The following is a 19,217-nucleotide window of genomic DNA, read 5'->3' as shown; positions in this document are numbered from 1 at the left end:
AATCCATATTATTTATTATATTTGTATAACATGAATGTCATTGAGTTCTCAGCGACGCGAAAACAAGAGCCAGTCAAACATATTTCAGTATTACCGAATTCCATCAGAATGATAATAATAGGTCCATCTGGATAGAGTAAAACGCAATTATTACTTATTCTGATTATGAGATGGCTCAAATGGGATATGTTGTATATAGTAGCTCCGTCAGTTGATGATCAGAGATGCCACGATGTACTTAAATATTTATTGAAAACGCAAAATTGTTTGACGAAGATGGTAATGATATTATTAATGTTATCACCAATATTGATGAAGTCGCATCTGTAGATGACCTCGATGGATTTATTAATAATTTAGTTGTATACGATGATATAATGCTGAACAAACAATCAAATCCAGCTAGAATATTTTCTCGAGGCAGACACAAAAACACAGACGTGACTTATGCTACTCAGCGATATACACAAGTACTTAAAGTGATCAGTGATAACTGCAATACTTTAGTTGTGTTTAATAGAGTCGATACACATACTCTGCGAAATATTCACCAGACTTGGTGTAGTGGGGATATGGATATTATTAAGTTCAAAAACTTATTTTCAAAAGCGCAATCTGCTCCACACGGATTTATAACAATAAATTTACATGATCCATGATCGCGATATCTTATAGGTCTTGATAAAATATTTGGTTGAGAGATTGATATAATAATGATTTAATTACTCACACATTTATAGCAGCAGAGAAGATACGACTTCAATGAAACGTCCGGCGGGTAAATAAAACACAGATACAAATTTAGAAAAAACACGAACGACAAAGATCAAGTAAAAAAATAAACCTAACCCAATTAGAGAAATTCTTGGTAAAGTAGAGGCATCGGTTTGACGTTATTGACCTTATTTTTGTTTGTTTTCGTAGAAAGCCTTATTTTTTTAAAAATGGACGTTCCAGCAAAAGATCTGCTCACCTCCTCTGCTGCTACTTCAAACTGCTCTTTTCATTGACACACGGTAGAACAGATTATGTAGGATTAGTAACTACTGACGAAGACTTACATAGGACGCACAAAGTGTTACAAGTGAACGCGAGGTCAAAATAATACTTTTACACACGCGCAAACCCACACAATAGACTAGTCTGTTGTTTCTTTACCATAAAATGGAGCCAGCCTGTAATGTAAAAATTAAAAATTAAATATGTAGTTTTAATCCATTTAAGAAGGATTATGCTTATTTGCTTCTTATTTAATTGTAATTGATTCTCATATGTTGCCATGCATAATCAATAAAATATTTTTGATGGTAGTCTTTCACCCCTGAAAGTAGCCTTCGCCACCTACAACTCTTCTAGCCTCCGATCACGCTCGTATTTCATAATCATGAGTCTAGCTAACAAGTGGACTATTTAATAAGTACCACGGGGTCTTTTTAAGAGTGACATTTCTTGAATAAGTCGATTTGACCCTTATTTTAAACATGCCTACATATGTATTCATATATCTATACATTCGTGAACGCATGACTGCATGCCAAAGTGCAGGAAAACAAACACATACGCATACAGAAATACATACATACAATCATACTTTCATACATACGTGTTCATAAACAAAAATACGGAAAGGCATAGATACAGACGAAAATAACGGACATACAGATAGACAGGCTGATAACTTCGTTGACAGCTGGTGATTTTTAATACATCCTAATCAGTTGAAACTGAAGGAAAACTGAACACTGTAAGAAACATCGTAGCATATCTTGACATTGTAATGTCAAAAACAAAAACAAAAATTAATCTCTGCCAGATAGAATTGTTCTATGCAATAGCAAAACGTATAGTACTTTCTCATTGGACTAAACAACATATTATTCGACAAAAGATCTGTCACTACTTTCCATTCTCTGCTTTAAGTAACAATCATTAAAACAGAAACAACAATGAGGACAGCCTTTTAGCCTGCGTTCATTCTACATTTATCTATAATGCCTCATGTTCTGTTGCGGTATATATTGAAGGTGAGATAAATATCCGGTATATTTCACTGTGGATTAGTCATGCAGTATAGCATTGTGATAGACAATTTATATTGTGAATGTTTTGATCTTGTATTAGTAAATATGGAATTTAATAGCAGACGTGCTTGTTACTCTTTCAATAATGAAACTATTTAACTTGATTACTATAAAATCTGCTCTGAATTAACTGAGTAAAAAAGAGAAAATTTATAAACCGCGTACCACTTTTAGCAAGTTTTCTTTTCAACACCAACTTCTGAGATTCACGTAATAATTCTCGATTTCGGACGAGTGAATTTTTTTACATAGTTCCTATGCAAACGCATACAATAAAAGAAGCGCGGTTATCAGAAAGGACCTTAGGGAATACAAATTGGAAATACACCACCATGGATCGGTAAATATTTAGTTTCAAACTTAAAACTGTCATCCTTACCAGAAATGGTACATAGGTGTCAAAAAGGAGCATTTCAATGGTTCCACCACATAAAGAAGAGTTCGATATAGAATATATGGTTTCAAATACATACATACATACATACATACATACATACATACATACATACATACAGGTTTAATCAAAATTCGCTGTCAGTTCATTTCTGCTGCAATAAATCTACTAGGTCAGACTCTTTTGTCCTGTTCACAAAGCAGATACATGTATTGACAATATATACAAATATGAGCCAGGAATTGCCAAAGATGTATTTTCGATTAAGACGATAAAACACGGAAAATAAGATTATTCAACATGTAGCTGCAAGTATTATGTACACTGGAGCTTACTTTTCTCAAGTATTTGTCTATTAATTTAAAATCACGACGTAAATGATCCCTGTGTAAAAATATCCCCCATATAGTATATGAATACAATACGAAATAAAAAACACGAAATATCAATTGTCGGAAACATATTCTTGGATATAATGGTTTTTACTTGTTGTTCAATTTATTTGAATACAATTTTGCATCTTTTTATATCGCCTGGGACTTTCTGGTGTACAATTACGAAACTATACCAGTGCATATAAAAACAAAAGCAACGCGAAATTATTAGACGTTCGTCAAAAAATGATATAAATTTCCGCTACTTTTATAACTTCATAATTATAGCATATGTTTAACGATAAAGCATGTATAGTGATCAAACTAGCTGCAAGTGCTTTTTGAATTTGCACTTTGTATTCTATGAATTAATTGTTTGTTGAATTCTACAGCATTGTTTTGTTTGGGCTCTTTTCTGTTAGTTATTTAAGACCAGATTATCGAAGAACATTTTCCGTCCATACTTCCACTAACATTTGCTTGTCCAGTCCATAACATTGTAACAGCTGGAGAGATTCCATAAAACTCTGCCACTGTATATATCATGACTTGACGGAATATTAGATGACACATACTGTCCCCCTGCCACTAGGTTAAGTTCACAGCTAGCAACATAAAATGTAATTTCAGGTGGATAACTTTTAACCTACTCATGTCATTTTAACGAAACGTGAACAAATTATACATCACAATTATATATCAATATCCCTTTCTTCAGTCTCAATGTAAAGGGTGAGGTCATGACAAATAGAAATCAGCGATCTCTGTTAATATCCACGTATTACTTTTGAACCAATGTAGGTATTTTCACACATCGTTAGCCTTCTGTATCTGGACCAGATTGAGTCTCATGAATTCATAGCCATGCACTCTGACCCCAATCATAAGGTCAAGACAAATGAAGTCACGGGCCTGTTTCAGTATTCTGGGTGTCAATTGTGAACCACTTTGTATATCCAGTTCCACATTTTGTCATGTACTTTGTATCTTCTTTATATTTAAGGTCAAGACCATTGGTATTTAAAAGAAAAGGATATAGGCATATGATGTGATGTGTAGTATTCTTGTAAATTAAAGCACGGAGGTTGCGTCCCATCTCATTCGTTTTATGCCATATTCAAGATCAAAATTGCTGTTTTGAGAAGATTATTCTACATGCTTGTAACATCAGCCCATGTGAAACTGCTGTTAAATATGGGTGCTTTGAGCATGAGCCATCTTAGCAAACTTTATAGTTGAACTTTCGTCGTTTTGTGAGCACATGGCTATATAGTGTTATTGGGATAATAGTACATACAAAATAAGAAAATCCAATCCTGCTGTATATGAAGATTTCTTTTCAAAAATTACCTTCTATAAGGCGCCTTAGATTACCATCTGACATGTCACGTGACCATATTACACGTAGTCAAGTTCTGTTTTAAGACAAGGGATACCCTATGTAAGTCGGAGATTCGCCGTTTTTAAATGCGCCTTTCAAGCTTCTCAGACTATACACAAATATAATTTCATAGTCTTTACATGTACACAGTGCTTTCAAAACTTTAATCATTACTCATGGGATGGGACAAAAACTCAAGGGATAGCTTTTTTGTATTGTTTGTTTAAAATAATATCATTATTAAAGTATTATAGGCGGTATCCTGAAAACTGGCTTTAAGGCCAAGGGTATAACATACGCATTGGGCATTAGGGTTACACTCTCTAGTAATGCCCCAGGGATGTCCCATATGGACATGCTGCCCATGGATCACAAATTGCAAATTGTTTAGGTCCACACCTTTAGCCATATGCACGTAACAAAGACGGAACCAGATATACCGGTATATCCAATATAGACTACGGGCGATGTTTTTTAATTTGTGAACTTGTGCCTCGGACTTAAGACATGCAAGAGAGAGAGAGAGAGAGAGAGAGAGAGAGAGAGAGAGAGAGAGAGAGAGAGAAAGAGAGAGAGAGAGAGTATAATTGATTACCATCTATTTGATTAGAGATTCCAGGAGATATGAAACTGTTCAATTATGCCCATATAGTCACAGTCTTTACTAAAGTTTAACAATGTCCTGGAGTAACATATGCAAACATTTAACAGCAACATGTGCATATCTCAAACTACGAAGAATATGAAAATGAGGGGTGTATGTATGTGTGTGTCTGTGTGTGTGTTTGTGTCTGTGTCTGGTTGTGTGTGCATGAATGAATGCAATATCGAGCGAATACGAACTATGCATTTTTAAGTTAATTTCTTTATTTTTCATCTCAGCCAGTTAAGACAACTTTTTTGTATAGCATTGTACTATTATCCAAATACTCTCTATTTGCCGTGGATTTGTCTCGACATATAGCGCAGTGGCAAAGGAAGTTGCTACCCACCCATCTTTGGTATGGAGATATATATCGGGTACCGGCACATCCAAAAGTATGTGGGTGTCATTCCAAAGTCATGGGTTTTCCTCTGCTCTCCTCGACCACCAGAACTGCATCAATCCTCCACCCTTTACCTTCGACAGTATTTAAATTGCATTTCTTGAGAAATTGTTGTACAGTGGATATATTCGTAAAGTTTAACGTTTGTTTGTACTTGGCTTGGCAGAATCTAAACCAAGTACATAAACAGTTAAACTTTACGATTATGTCCACTGTAAAACAAATCTTACGGTGAAACGTGAAAATCACCCACTAGCAGAACTGGAAGAACTAGCAGTTATGGCGGGTAATCTGCGTTTCCAAGTAAATGTGCACTTTGATCTTATATGCAAATGCCGTTTAAGACAGAGGGCTGATACATAGAGGGAACCAATACTGCAGGTCTCAATGTGACTGAAATAATAACAAAATGGAAAATGGAAACAGTACCAAACACAAACACCGCGGATAACAGCAGGCAATTAAAAATATGTTTATGGAGCATACAAACTGTAAGCCAGAGTTTAATCCAAAATAAATCCCATCAACATCGTAGTTTAAAAAGAAACAATACGAAATAACAAAACATCAAAGAAGAAACGATGGAAGCGAAACTACTAAATTTGTAACCAAAGATATACAGCGCAAGTTAGTTTAAAATGTCTGCCAAGTTCACATTGGTTATGCCTTTTGTCTGTTTCTCTGCAATAACGTTTCAAACTAATATTCAGTTATAAATAAATGACTCAGAGGAAAGAGATGTAAACCCACATATACTTTATAAAAATGAAGAAACACAAACAGCACGATAGCCCACAAACACATTGAAGTAATGTGCTGTTAGATTAATTTTAACTTCGTTCTGTCAAAATCATGAAATACAAAGAATAGCTTTGACCTAGGTCTGCAGTTGCAACATGCAACAACATGGGCATAACTTATAAAGTAATAAATAAGACATATCACGGATGATTCAATGAAAGTACCCGTTTCCTGGTTCAACATGTATATGTTTTAAATATAGGCTGGTAGAAACACTTGATTGTAATACAAGCAGTACTAAAACCTGGTACATGTGATTCATTTCCCGTTCCAGCCAACGATTACGAACGACAGCCAGGAAAGCAAAAGTGCATATTAATACAATATGTATTAGAGAGCTATGTACTTGTGGCGTAAACATCTTTATTTGAAAGCATATGAAACACAGTCATACAAATTTCATTGGGTAATTTTTAATTTCCCGGCATCTGAAGCGTCAGCTAAGATTTACACGCTTGTCTAGCAAATACATGTCATAAGAAGATGAAAATAGTATGATACCTCTGTTAAGAATCCAACTCATCCTAATCCAGAACAGATATGCTATTAAGTGGGTAGGTGACATGATTTTTAAAAATATATCATTTTAACGTGTTTCATTCGGCGCCATAACCGTTTGCATAGCTTCCAAAGTAAAATCAGTTTCTCTTTTTCTGACTTTCGCCCTCTCTCTCTCTCTACACACAGACACACACACAGACACACACTCACACACACAAACACAGCACACACACATGCATACATACATACATACATACATACATACATACATACATACATACATACATACCTGCATACATGCATGCATGCATACATACATACATACATACATACATACATGGGAATTAATTACTAGGTCCTCATAAGAGTGTTTTTTACATTCGAGTGCATATAACACAGACCGAGAAACATCATTATTTGGTGATTTGCGCTTAGTCGTGAGGGAATGTGGGCTCGTGAGTGCAGGCAAGGCGATGGGTGGCGTTAACCCGCGGACCTGAGTTCGAATCTCCGTAGAGTACGTATTAAAAATTCTCTAACCTGTATTAAAATATTATTTGTATGAAAATATACATACAGATACATATACATATATTGGCAATGGAAGTGTCGCTATCAATGCCTTTATAGAGTAAAATGCTATTCAATTTGTCCGGAGAAATGCATGTAATTTACAGACTTCACGCTTTGCTCCTTTTTACATTTTAATGTCGATGACATTGAATGATTATCACATTTGTATTTTATCGAGTTAAAAAGAGATAATGTGTATAATGCCGATTTATTTCAAATAATTGTCCTCGAGAAAGACTAAAAATTGTCCTTCATGTCCTTAGTAATGCATTGCCACTTTTTAAAACTTTTAAGCGTGCTTATTGTTTGGGAATTTATTGTTGTCATCCAGATATTCCGATCTAACTTGTAACTTGTAGTAGTCGATCGTATTGGTCCGCTTCGTCCGTGACCATGACAATATTAATCTCTCTTTCCTTCCCAGACATAGGTACGTATCCATGTGTGGTATGACCCTCTGGTGGGGGAAACAAAACATTGTCATTTCCGTTGACAATTTCTTGTCCACGAAAAACTGCCTGTTTTGCCAATGGCGGACCTTCTTTGAGATGACAGAGATTGGAAGAATTGTAATCATCTATGGATTTCTGGTCGTTGCTATGGCAGCCCAAATCACCCTTTCTGTGGCTTGGGTGATTACTTTGTCCTTGTATGCTGTGGTACACCTTGAAACTGATGCACGACAAAGATCTGTACGAACAAAAAAAAGAAATTAATCTTCTGTCGGAAGCATTGCATGGTTTTAAAAGGTTTTGAAGGCTGTCTACGGAGAAATGCTTTCAGTGTCAGTCTGGGTAATACAGTTTCACTCGCAAGTACTTTTTTGTTTTTGTTGTTGGCTTTTAAGTTCGTTATATTAGACATTATTATTGACCCGTCTAAGCAAGAGTGAAAACATTAATTGTCATATAGCGAGATTAATTCCGTGCTTTGAAAGTTGGAAAATGTGATGTGATGTGATGTGATTTGGATTTTTAACGTAGCTTTAACAATTTTTCAGTCATATCGCAACGATGTCTGCTATGTGGCAGTTTATAGTGATGTCTAGCACTGGGGCATCATGCCGCAGACATGTAGCATGATGTCCCACCCAGTCACATTATCCTGACACTGGGCCGACCAGTCCTAACACTAACCTCTTAATGCTGAGCGCCAAGCGAGGCAGCTGTTAGTACCGTTTTTGTAAGTATTTGGTATGACTCGGTTGATCGAACCCACGACCTCGCGCATCCGAGGCGGACGCTCTAACCACTAGGCCACCGAAGCGGTAAAGTTGGAAAATAATCCGACCACTAATAAAGTACTGGAACAAATTAAAAAAGACAAACGAAAGATCAATTACAGCAAAATGAAATATTCATTGAATGCAAAAACTGCATACTGATTAAACATGGAATTAATAATATTTTAAAAATAAAGTGGTTGTTTAAATGGCATAACGATATCATTAATTTACAAGCTTCGCAGAAGGTTAACAATAAATAGATTTTTTCCAACTCTAATAAATCTTTCGAACAAAATGCACGCGCTTAAAGAAGTGAGAAAAAGGTGTGATGAAACACGCATATATAAAGAGACAGACTGACATAGAGACAGAGAGAGGAATAGATATATAGATATATGGGGCGACTAAACATTAAAGGTCAGACTATATGGACTTAAAAATATGAATTCTGAAATGGGTAGCTACAGAAATAGAAGAGGTTTTACAGAAATAGAAGAGGTTTCTACAGCAGGACATGTAACAGTAGGTGACCCAAATGTCCATTCACTGGAAGACTTAAAAGGGCGGTTTGCTGCTATCATAGATTACTAGGACGGGTTGTTAAGCAAGATGATTTGTACAAGGTTGAAAGGTCTGAACAACTAACATTTGGGCACTGAAAATTGTATACTGGTGAAATGAAAGGGAAATGGTGATTCCTTGTCGGTTTGGGAACCAACTGAAAACTTGGGTCGCTAACATAAATGGAAACACTTCAAAGAGGTGAGAGTCATCATGAAAGTTAAGAATTTCAATATTCTGAACCATGAAAATATTACTTTTTTTTTAAACGAAGCTATAAATGTGTGTATAAATCTGTGTTAGTACTGTAACACAATCTAAAGGAACATTACATGTTAAATTATCTTCCCTTAAGGGTAACATGTAACAATTTTCTTATATATTTGCAAACATGAAACGTGTAATAAATATTGTTGAATATAATAGATCTAGTATCTAACATTTCTGATTTAAACGAGTTTGAACACAAAAAATAAATAAGATCTTACAAAATGTAAATGCCTTTTTTAGCAATGAAATTCGAATGTTATATTCATATGTAAAAAACTATAAACAAATATGTCAAGAGAACCAAAAACCAATAAACAAATGAACAGATGAGACAAAAGAATGGAAAAAAATGGAAAAATGAAATTTAATAAATCCAAATATTGTACAGTTCATGTAAATATGATGAAATAGAAATGTGCGAAGACTATGACAATGTTAATTGTATGGGAACTAAAAAAGCGAGTCTCATTATAATTGCTAGTAGGAAATAATAATAATAATAATAATAATAATAATAATAATAATAATAATATAACGAATAACATAATAAACAATAATATAACATCAACTGATATAAACCACAATTTGATAGATGAACGTTAACTCAACCATTGGCATCTTATCCAAGTAGGAAAGAAACATTAATAGAATGATTGCAACAAAACATCAAGATTAATTTAATAGGACATGAAATGAGTATAGATTTAAGTTGAAAACAATCGAGATATTGTTGACTTACTTGGTGGAGTAAAACCATGATTAAAGAAAACATAATATTTAGGAGGAAGAAATATTGTGATTACTTAAAAGTTCGATTAATTAAATATTTAAAGAAATAGCAGCACTCCTATCACTCGTATTATGGAACAAAAGATTTAAACATAAATATAATCAAATCCAGTAGATATTTACTATGACGCATTGTAGAGAACATTTGTCAGGAAGTAAGTGTAGATACAAGGATTAAGACTTTAGTGTTATGACTGGTCGGCCTGGTGTCAGGATAATGTGACTGGGTGTGAGGGACATCATGCTACATGTCTGCCTCAGTGCTAGATATCACTATAAACTGCCACACTGCAGACATCGTAGCGATAAGACTGAAAAATTGTTGAAGCTACGTTAAAATTCCAAATCACACACACACACACACACACACACACACACACACAAGTACATTACTATTTCAAAGATTCCAAATGAGATCCGGAAGAAAAAAATAATGCCAACAATGGAAGATGTGTTACCAAAACATACTCCATTTATTAGAAAAAGGAACAAAATCAACACTATATGTTTATCAGAGTAATTTCAAATATATTTTCAAATATAATTCAAGCTTAAGACGACGTATATTGTGGTTATAGCATAAATTAAAATAAGTACAAATTTAGGAAATATAACATCTAATGATTTTGAAAATAAGTTCCCTTAACTAATAAGTATATCTGTGTTTGGGCAATAGATTGAAACACTATGTAGGAGGCCAAATGTAAAGACATCATGTGAAAAAAATATTTTCAACAATAAGAAAGAGTTTCCGCTTGCAAGGAACATAACAATAGATAAAAATGGACTATACTCGAAGTTAAACAAATATCAAATGAACCAAAATACCGAGGATTTACAATCAATAGTTGATATACGAAGCATACTATAATAATCTACCACAAAAAAAAATGGAAAACATTTCGTAATTAAGAACAGGCTTATATTTGCAGAACGTAACCAACAAGTTTGTTGTAAATATTAAGAGTCATCAAAAAAACTTTATTAGAAAATTAAATTTAGGCAAAATAATGTTTCTTATGACACTTGAATATTTACAACAGAAAACATAAATTCCAACCAATAGCACCAGATAGTGTTATTTAATAAGATTATCGTACTAAACTTTGTACCTTTCCTTAATTTTGCAGAGAAATGTCCTTCATCACGAGTTTACCTTTAACTTCACTAGCTGCATTAAATTATAAGTTTCCGTCTAACTATTATCACAAATATATATTTGATTTGTTCCACCCATGTTACGAAGACTACTTAGGTCGGGTGTTAGTCAACTTACAAACAATTGTAGTTTTTTCTTATTTACTTTATTTTCGTTTTTTAACGATTGTGTAAATAGTAAAATTAAGATGGCGAATAGTTAAGACGAAATCGTTCATTATGTGGTTGTATGCATACTTGTAGAGCTAACATCCTTGTCCAAGGACTCATCACAGCCACTGATATTGATTCATCCGATGGTAGTAATCAAGCCTATTTCATTCTGGTCACGCATTGTACCCATTTACCACTGAGAGAGAGAGAGAGAGAGAGAGAGAGAGAGAGAGAGAGAGAGAGAGAGAGAGAGAGAACACTAGAGAGATAGAGAAAGATAGAGATAGAGAAAAGAACGACTTTATATCAGAACGCCTATTCCAGCAGTACACGATGGCGATCACTACTATGACAACAGCAATGACCCCAGTCGAACCAAATAAGATGGAATTTCTATCTGGGAAGCAAAGACAAAATCTTGTAAAACTTATTACATGTAATTCCAATAATTATTCAGATCATCCGACCATAACTTTCGTGCAGATATAATTGCTCCCCTCAGGTGATTTCGTTCCCCTAACAATTTCCATGTAGCATTACCTTTACGAACAATCAGATTGTCATTTTGAAAACATTTAGAAGTTATTGGTCAGTGTTATTGCAGTCTAACTTTCATTGGTAATATATTCCAAATGGCTCCATTCAGAAGTCTCAGAGCTGCAGATCCAAACATCTAGGCCTTTCCGACAGCGGAAAAACTTTGATAAATTTATTACGAGTATGTACATGTTTCAAATTTGCGAAAAATATGACCATATTTACCACAGTTATGATATTCCTAACATCTCGAGCCGTTCTCACCAACAGCGTGGTGGCCGTTTCGTCTAAAGCGCTCACCGTTACGGATCACTGCCATCTCAACTCTGTCTGCGTGGGTTCGAGTCTCGCGCTTGGCCAAGGTGGGTATGCGAGAAAGCTTGCCAATAGCTTCTCGTGGGTCGGTGGTTCTTCCCGGGGTTTTCCCGTGTTCTTCCTGCAGCATTAATACTGCCCGCCATGTATACCCTATCCCGTACTCAAAAGTGGCGTTATGGTCCATGACAATAACAACAACAACAACGAACAGCGTAAATAATACTTGTACATATGGCGCAGTCATGTTTAGTGATGTTATCGAAGAACTTCCAATTACTTTCGCGATGATTTGTTTCCTTCTCTTTCTTTCAAAAGCGATAAAAACGCGAATTGTTCTTGGTGAAAGGCTGAAATTTGTTTGACAAAGATTAAGTTCATAAGAGGACGAGGAGTGTCTGCTATGTCTCCACGTAATAAAAGGGAGGGTCTTTTATCAGATTCATTACTCATTGTTTTCATATATGACAATGAATTTGAGGTATTTCTCGGGTATTTTAGCAAATACCGCTGCAAGTACACTTAGTGAAAAGACATGTGTGTTATAAACTTTATATTTCGACACAGGAGGATCTACATATGTATGAAATACTGCAACATGTAACGCACATACTTCTAAGATTTTGTTATTTTAGCGATATTGCTCAGGTTTTGCTAGTTTATACATGGCGGACAGTATCAAGCTGACGAAGAGCCTGGAAAAACCCTAGACATCCAGAGGAAGCTACTGTCAAGCTTTCTCACATAGTCACAATGGCAGAGCCCATGACTCAATATATCTTTGATTTGGAGTAATTAATATGTGCCATGTGAGTCACTAAGGTATATAAACTAATGAAAATTGTAATTATCAATAGTTCTTTTAATAGAAACATGTAAGTGCTAAGATGAACTAAGTTCAAAGAATTGATGCAAACGGAAAATATCATTTTGGACCAATATAAACTGTATATTGAACTGTCATTATTCTTACCAACAGCTTGCGGTTGGTTAGAAGCTAATCTCGCCTGGATATCACCAAGCCTCGGCATCATTTCCTCTCTGGTTGTCAACGTTAATGCAGTATGGACGGCACCTGCAAAGAAAGAAACCACAAACAAACGACTTCATCGATTCTTGTCTTAACTCTTCCTTTAACAGTCAATAAAATTATCTAATTTCCAAAAGAATTACTCGACAAAACCCAAATGAGGTTACCACCGTTATTCTACTCAGCAATCAAGTCCTTCATACGTAATATCTAATAACAGGTAGCAATTGAATTTGGAAGAAAAAATTATTGTATCAGGGTATGAACGTGCCACGTGCTACTTTGTAAGTCATGTTTTATTTTAGTTATTTTATTTTCAAGTAAGCGCTTGGTAACATTTTCCTCGCTGGATTTAGGAATCTGTGACCATTTTTCAGACGAGGTTTAACACAGTCCTTCCTGTGTCTTTATAATTCAGTATGCGTGGATCAAATGATACAATGAAAAGATTAAGTAAGATAACCTTACTCGCATCACATATAACTGTATGATTTTCATCACAGGACGTGGTACCGAACTCAGAATGTTCTGATTCCAGCTTCACTATACCGATACATCTCTCGTTTACCTACTGGTCAGGACCTGTAAAATATTCAGCAGGGAAAAAGTTCCTAGAAGACTGAACGCACTTTTTAAAACGCTAACTCAAATAATACACTTGCCGCATTAATCTTGTTAATCCGCCAGTTTATTTATATGTATTCTGTCATTATCGATAACTTATAATTGTATAGTTTGTACAAAATGGTATGAGACACGTTATTTAGTAAATCAATGACTAGTTTGTATGAATTACGTTAATTGGCGCACACAGGCTATATTTGTATGAATCGCGTTATTCAGTGGACACTTTCTATTATTGTATGAATCAAGTTGGTTACTGGAGAATGTCCATAGCTTATATAAATCACGTTATTTAGTTGACACCGGTTATAAGTGAAAGAATCACGTTATTTTATTGACATCGGTTATAATTGAATGAATCACGTTATTTAGTTGATACTGGTGATAACTGAATGAATCACGTTATATAGTTGACGCCCGCTATACTTGAATGAATCACGTCATTTAGTTGACACAGGTTTTGATTCAATAAATCACGCTATTTAGTGACACCGGTTATAATTGAATGAATCACGTTATTCAGGGAACATTGTCCATAATTATACGAATCACGTTATTTAATGGACACTGGCAATAACTATATAAATCACGCACTTTATGGTTTACAGTTTCACGTACGAGAGAGAGAATCTTTAAAATGGGAAACATCAGGTATACAATAATTAAATTTTAATGAAAGAAAGAGTACTAAGGAATTGATATTGCAATATGAAGAACGGCTAACACACACACACACACACACACACACACACACACTAGAATCTACAGAAGAAATGCAACAAATATTTCGTTTCAAATTTTATAAAAGTGATTTAGACCAGACTCCTACCCAATCTGGAGATGATACGGGTATAATTGTAATCCTTTATCCAGTCTGTCCTGTTTATTGGAACAATCATTGGTAAGGCAAAGTTTTCCACCACCTGCAGTGATTCAGTAAACTTGTAACATTTGTTGAGGGCATCATTGTATGGTAGCATCTCCTCACTCTTCAGAAATTGCCCATCTGTACGAAATTAATAGAGTTTTGACACATTTCCGACATTCAAAACAGAAGGCAGTCCATAATTTTATCATTCACGTTATTCCGAATGTTAACCAATCAGAAGATTATATTTGTTTATCCCACTTGGTGATTTGTTCAGCATATGCAAGTAAAAGTCATATTACTTTGACAGCATATATAATCATTAGATTACGCTGTTATTATTTTCAAGACAAATTAATTATTTCATAGTTCTTCAAATCTTGTTTGTACACAAAACATGTGTTTACACTATATAATAAAGCTTCGGAATAAGCGATATTATTGGATACACTTAGGAGGATATATATTTATTAAAAATCTTAAAACATATAATGATTTCAGCTTCTTCTTTAAATTCAGTGATTAGTTGTACAATATATTGACGGTAAGCAAATCATGGTGCTTTCTTCTGATGACACGACACTGTGCCTTGTTATAAAGGTTTTAAGGATATTCTGTACACTTATACGACTGATAATGTCCTCCTGATTAACGAAAGGTTACATAATTATCAGATAGGTCCCACCTTGGTTATCATTTTCGTATCATACATTTTGTGGAAATTAATAGCACAATTATACATTTTCTTCAGGTATAGTTTTCGCTATATCCATGATCCCTACCTTTGTTGCAAATGTAAGTAAGATTTTCTTTAATGTCCTCTCTCCTTACTGCGACATATCGGCATATTTCTTGCGTCTCATCTACGTCTGTTTTGTCTTATAAAGAATAACGAAAAGCTGTTACATTAATAACACGGAATGATAATCCACAAATAAATTTCATTCAGCTATTACACATAAAATCTGTCATAAATTACAAGTAAAAGGCATCAAACATTCTACAGATTTTCATTTTGATATTATTCCTTCCATTCATATATATCGATCAAGTATGAGTCTGATATCTCATTCTAGACAAGGTACCTTTGAATTTAATCAGAATATCGGATATTAAAAAAATGTTCCCACAATTAAAAATGCTTTCCATGTTGCGCTGGTCATCAAATTCTTTCTTTATTCATTTCTGAATGGAAATTTGTACAATGTATGCGATTTATGTCACAATCTGTAAATAATCTGTAATTACCTATAACCAGTTGAACCAAACAGCACCAAATCCTAGTTTGTCGTCACATACTTTCTGAGGTACAATACCACATCAAAATCCTAGTTTGTCCTACACACTTATGGAATTATTAGTTTCGGTTCAGTACGATTGTAATCCCAGTCTATTTTAGAGCATATTCTCCGGTCTCCTTTTGGTGTGGATGCAAGAGTTAGATTTTGGCGTTCTTGGTATGGTTTTAAAGCTAACTGTTTATTATGTAGAATATGAATTTATTGTCCATTTGTATGTATGTTTCGACGACAGTGCACAGTGGGTAATACGGCCCGGATGATGATCAGGAAGTGAACTCTGTGTATCATTGCACATTGGTTTATTTACAGTCCAGCCTCTCAAAGAAATGCCGGTGAACATGTGAAAAGAACTTCAGCGTGAATTACTGATAAACAAATGTAGAGACTATATAGGTAAATGAATTGTGATCTGAGTCCTGATGTACCAGACCTCACGAAATCATTGTCTGAATAAAATATTAGTCGCAAGAGTAAGCCAAAGTTATTCTTCCTAATTCATCAAATTATGTCAACATTTGGTAACATGCATTTTGATTTCAAGGCTGATCCATGTTTGCAGCATAAACCCAAACTTAATACGTCTGAGCATATTATTAACTGGTCAAAAAGAGCAACCTTATTATTGTACACTCAAAGAAAATACTCGTACAGTTTGAAGATAATGAAAATATTTTTTGAACCTTTAATACAACAAAATATACTCGTATGCATCTGAACAAGTTTGGTAAAACAAATTGTGAAATATGAAAAGGAGCATTTTGAAATCTGCACAGTGACATATAGCTACAAAACGCATCAACATGCCCAGATTTACTTCCTTTGTTTAACCAATATATAATGGATTTTGAACCATTCGAAGAATGACGAAAAATGTAGTCAACGGACACTTATAAATGAAACAAAGTCAATAATTTCCGTATTGTACTAAAACATGTACCTTTCTCTTATGTGCTCCACCGTTTAAAAATTATTTTGTTTCAGACAGGTTTTCTTGTATTCGGTAGTTGGATATTTTTCCCGACTTCAATTTCTTTTCAGAGGTATACTATTTGTCAGCAATTTTGAAGATTATCATCGCCAAAAGCTATCGCACATATTTGATCTAATTTATGGGATAGTTGGATAACCATTAAATGTGAACAAATACAAGAGAATAACAAAGTATCGATTGAACATAGTAGATACCAAGAATCCATTGAAATATGTTTATCAATCCACTCTCAATTAGCTTCAGTAACTACTTGTTCAAGATGCGTTCCAAGTTTCACAAACATATGCTGAGCATCTTTGGGTTAAGCTCGGGATTCAAATGTGTGACACACAAAGGAACGAACACTCGAAACAAATTTATATATGCCCCACAAATATTTCTTGGGCAGGTATTTGAAAAAACCAACAAAGAATTAATTTTCAGCTTACGTTTTGCAAAGCAGAATGTATATTCCTTTCCATCAATCCAAGCAAATTCTCCAATATGAAGCAATCCAAGAGCTCTTGCATCTCGCATACCGGGAAGAATGGCGTGTGACATATTGTCACAAGCTTCTCGTGCTGCTGTCCATGACAGTTGGTCAGGTCTTCGAATGTAAAATATATCTTGTCCTTCGTAAAAGAAATAATATATGATCCAGTCAGACAGTAAAAATGTCACACTGCAGAATGCAATTGTATCAATCTTTTTAGACTGTCAAAATTGATGTGATGTACAGCTATAGTCCGAAAGTGTCTATAACATTCCGTATGTACAGTGTGATTCAAGTGACCACAAAAATGATGATTCATATCCCTGTTTCAATGACGACTGACGCGTATATTGGTTTTAACATTGTGACCGTATATCCAAGACGTAATTTCTTACATTTCATCTCTTTTATTATATAAGTTTCAGATTGCTTGCATATTTCTTATGTCAGAGTAAACTATTCCAATGACAACAGACTTAAGGAAGTATTCAAAACAAGTCTAGTTTTCTTAAATTTGGTTGGATCCTATTCATTACATAATGGGCTCCTAATGCACTCGGATTTTAAAAACAAGAAAATTTCTGCAGTGTTAAAAATGCATCTTATTAATTCATAGGCGGGTCCTAAGAGTGCTTACACATACCCACAATTCCCTGCGGTTCGGTGTATAGTAAAGACCATGCAGGTAAGATTCACATACATCAAGGGCCGGTGAACCTGTATAATTTACAGTATTCTAATTTCAGCAAAGTGTTGAGGTTATTTCAGATTCCCACATAATTGAAATGTATAAGACAGAATAAACAATATTGTTTTCTGAAGACATCAAACCAATATAAAGACGTACTATCGTGGAAAATGTATTTATGCTTTGATTATTGGTATTCTTCCCTTCCTGGTCCCGACCCCACCCCCATCCCGATTACACTAGCATCATATGACCATGTGTCTAGGTTACAAATGGACTTTGGAAGAAGTAACATTGACACATACATTATTTTAGGGTGAATGAACCGATTATTTAACATTTGTTGATCAAAATACATAGATATGTATCCATCCATCTATATATACGTACATCCATCCATCCATCCATCCATGTATCCAGGTATAAGTAAAGACAACCAACAGTCATTCATACATACATGCATACAATGAATACACGCGTGCATATAAACATGCAGTCATAGATAGACACACACACATACATACATACACACACACATATATATATATACCAAGAAAAACAGACAAAACGTTATACATACAGAAAAGTTACGGACATACAGGAAGAGAGAGAAACTTTCTTACCGGTTGCTGTTTCGGAATACATGCTAGACCGTTTACAATGAAGGAAAACTATAAACATTGCAATAAACATTGTAGCGTGAACTATGTCCCAAGTTCCCTGACATATAAAATTGATGTATTATATATAAATCTGACAGTATGTTCCACCCCGTGCGTTCAGTAACAATCCCGATATCACAAAAAGCAAAAAATACAAAAACGGGAAGCAAATGCATCCTTTAAACGTAAAACCCTCAGATATCTGGTGATAGCATTCTCACAGAATAGTCGTTGAATGAGACTTTTCAATTGTTCTCTATCGCCGTAAGATCTGAAACTCTGATATATATGCTATTTCATTCTGGCCCAGACATTAGTAATAGCATCTTTTTAACAGGAAAATACACTAAGTAATGGGATCTTGAAAATATGTATTTGTAAATCTGAAATTTAAAACATCAATGTGATCAGTACACGATTAC

General features: G+C 34.6%; 1 protein-coding gene across 1 annotated transcript; it reads right to left on the bottom strand.

Moving 5' to 3' along the window:
• Positions 1–6,190: 6,190 nt before the first annotated feature.
• On the bottom strand, positions 6,191–18,951 carry LOC149791784 (uncharacterized). Its single transcript, XM_089969262.1, has 7 exons — positions 18,757–18,951; positions 17,402–17,584; positions 15,464–15,559; positions 14,643–14,819; positions 13,133–13,234; positions 6,908–7,841; positions 6,191–6,867 (listed from the first exon to the last, which is right to left on the bottom strand). Exons 1-6 carry the CDS (start codon positions 18,824–18,826, stop codon positions 7,729–7,731), a joined length of 741 nt encoding a protein of 246 aa, XP_089825388.1. The 5' UTR covers positions 18,827–18,951; the 3' UTR covers positions 6,191–6,867; positions 6,908–7,728.
• Between the last annotated feature and the right edge of the window lie 266 nt (positions 18,952–19,217).

This window comes from Sinohyriopsis cumingii, chromosome 9 (genome assembly GCF_028554795.1).
Source record: "Sinohyriopsis cumingii isolate HCF-2022 chromosome 9, ASM2855479v2, whole genome shotgun sequence".
NCBI classification, from domain to species: Eukaryota; Metazoa; Mollusca; class Bivalvia; order Unionida; family Unionidae; genus Sinohyriopsis; species Sinohyriopsis cumingii.
The sequence above is the reverse complement of the archived record's forward strand: the minus strand, read 5'-3'. Positions and strand labels throughout refer to the sequence as shown.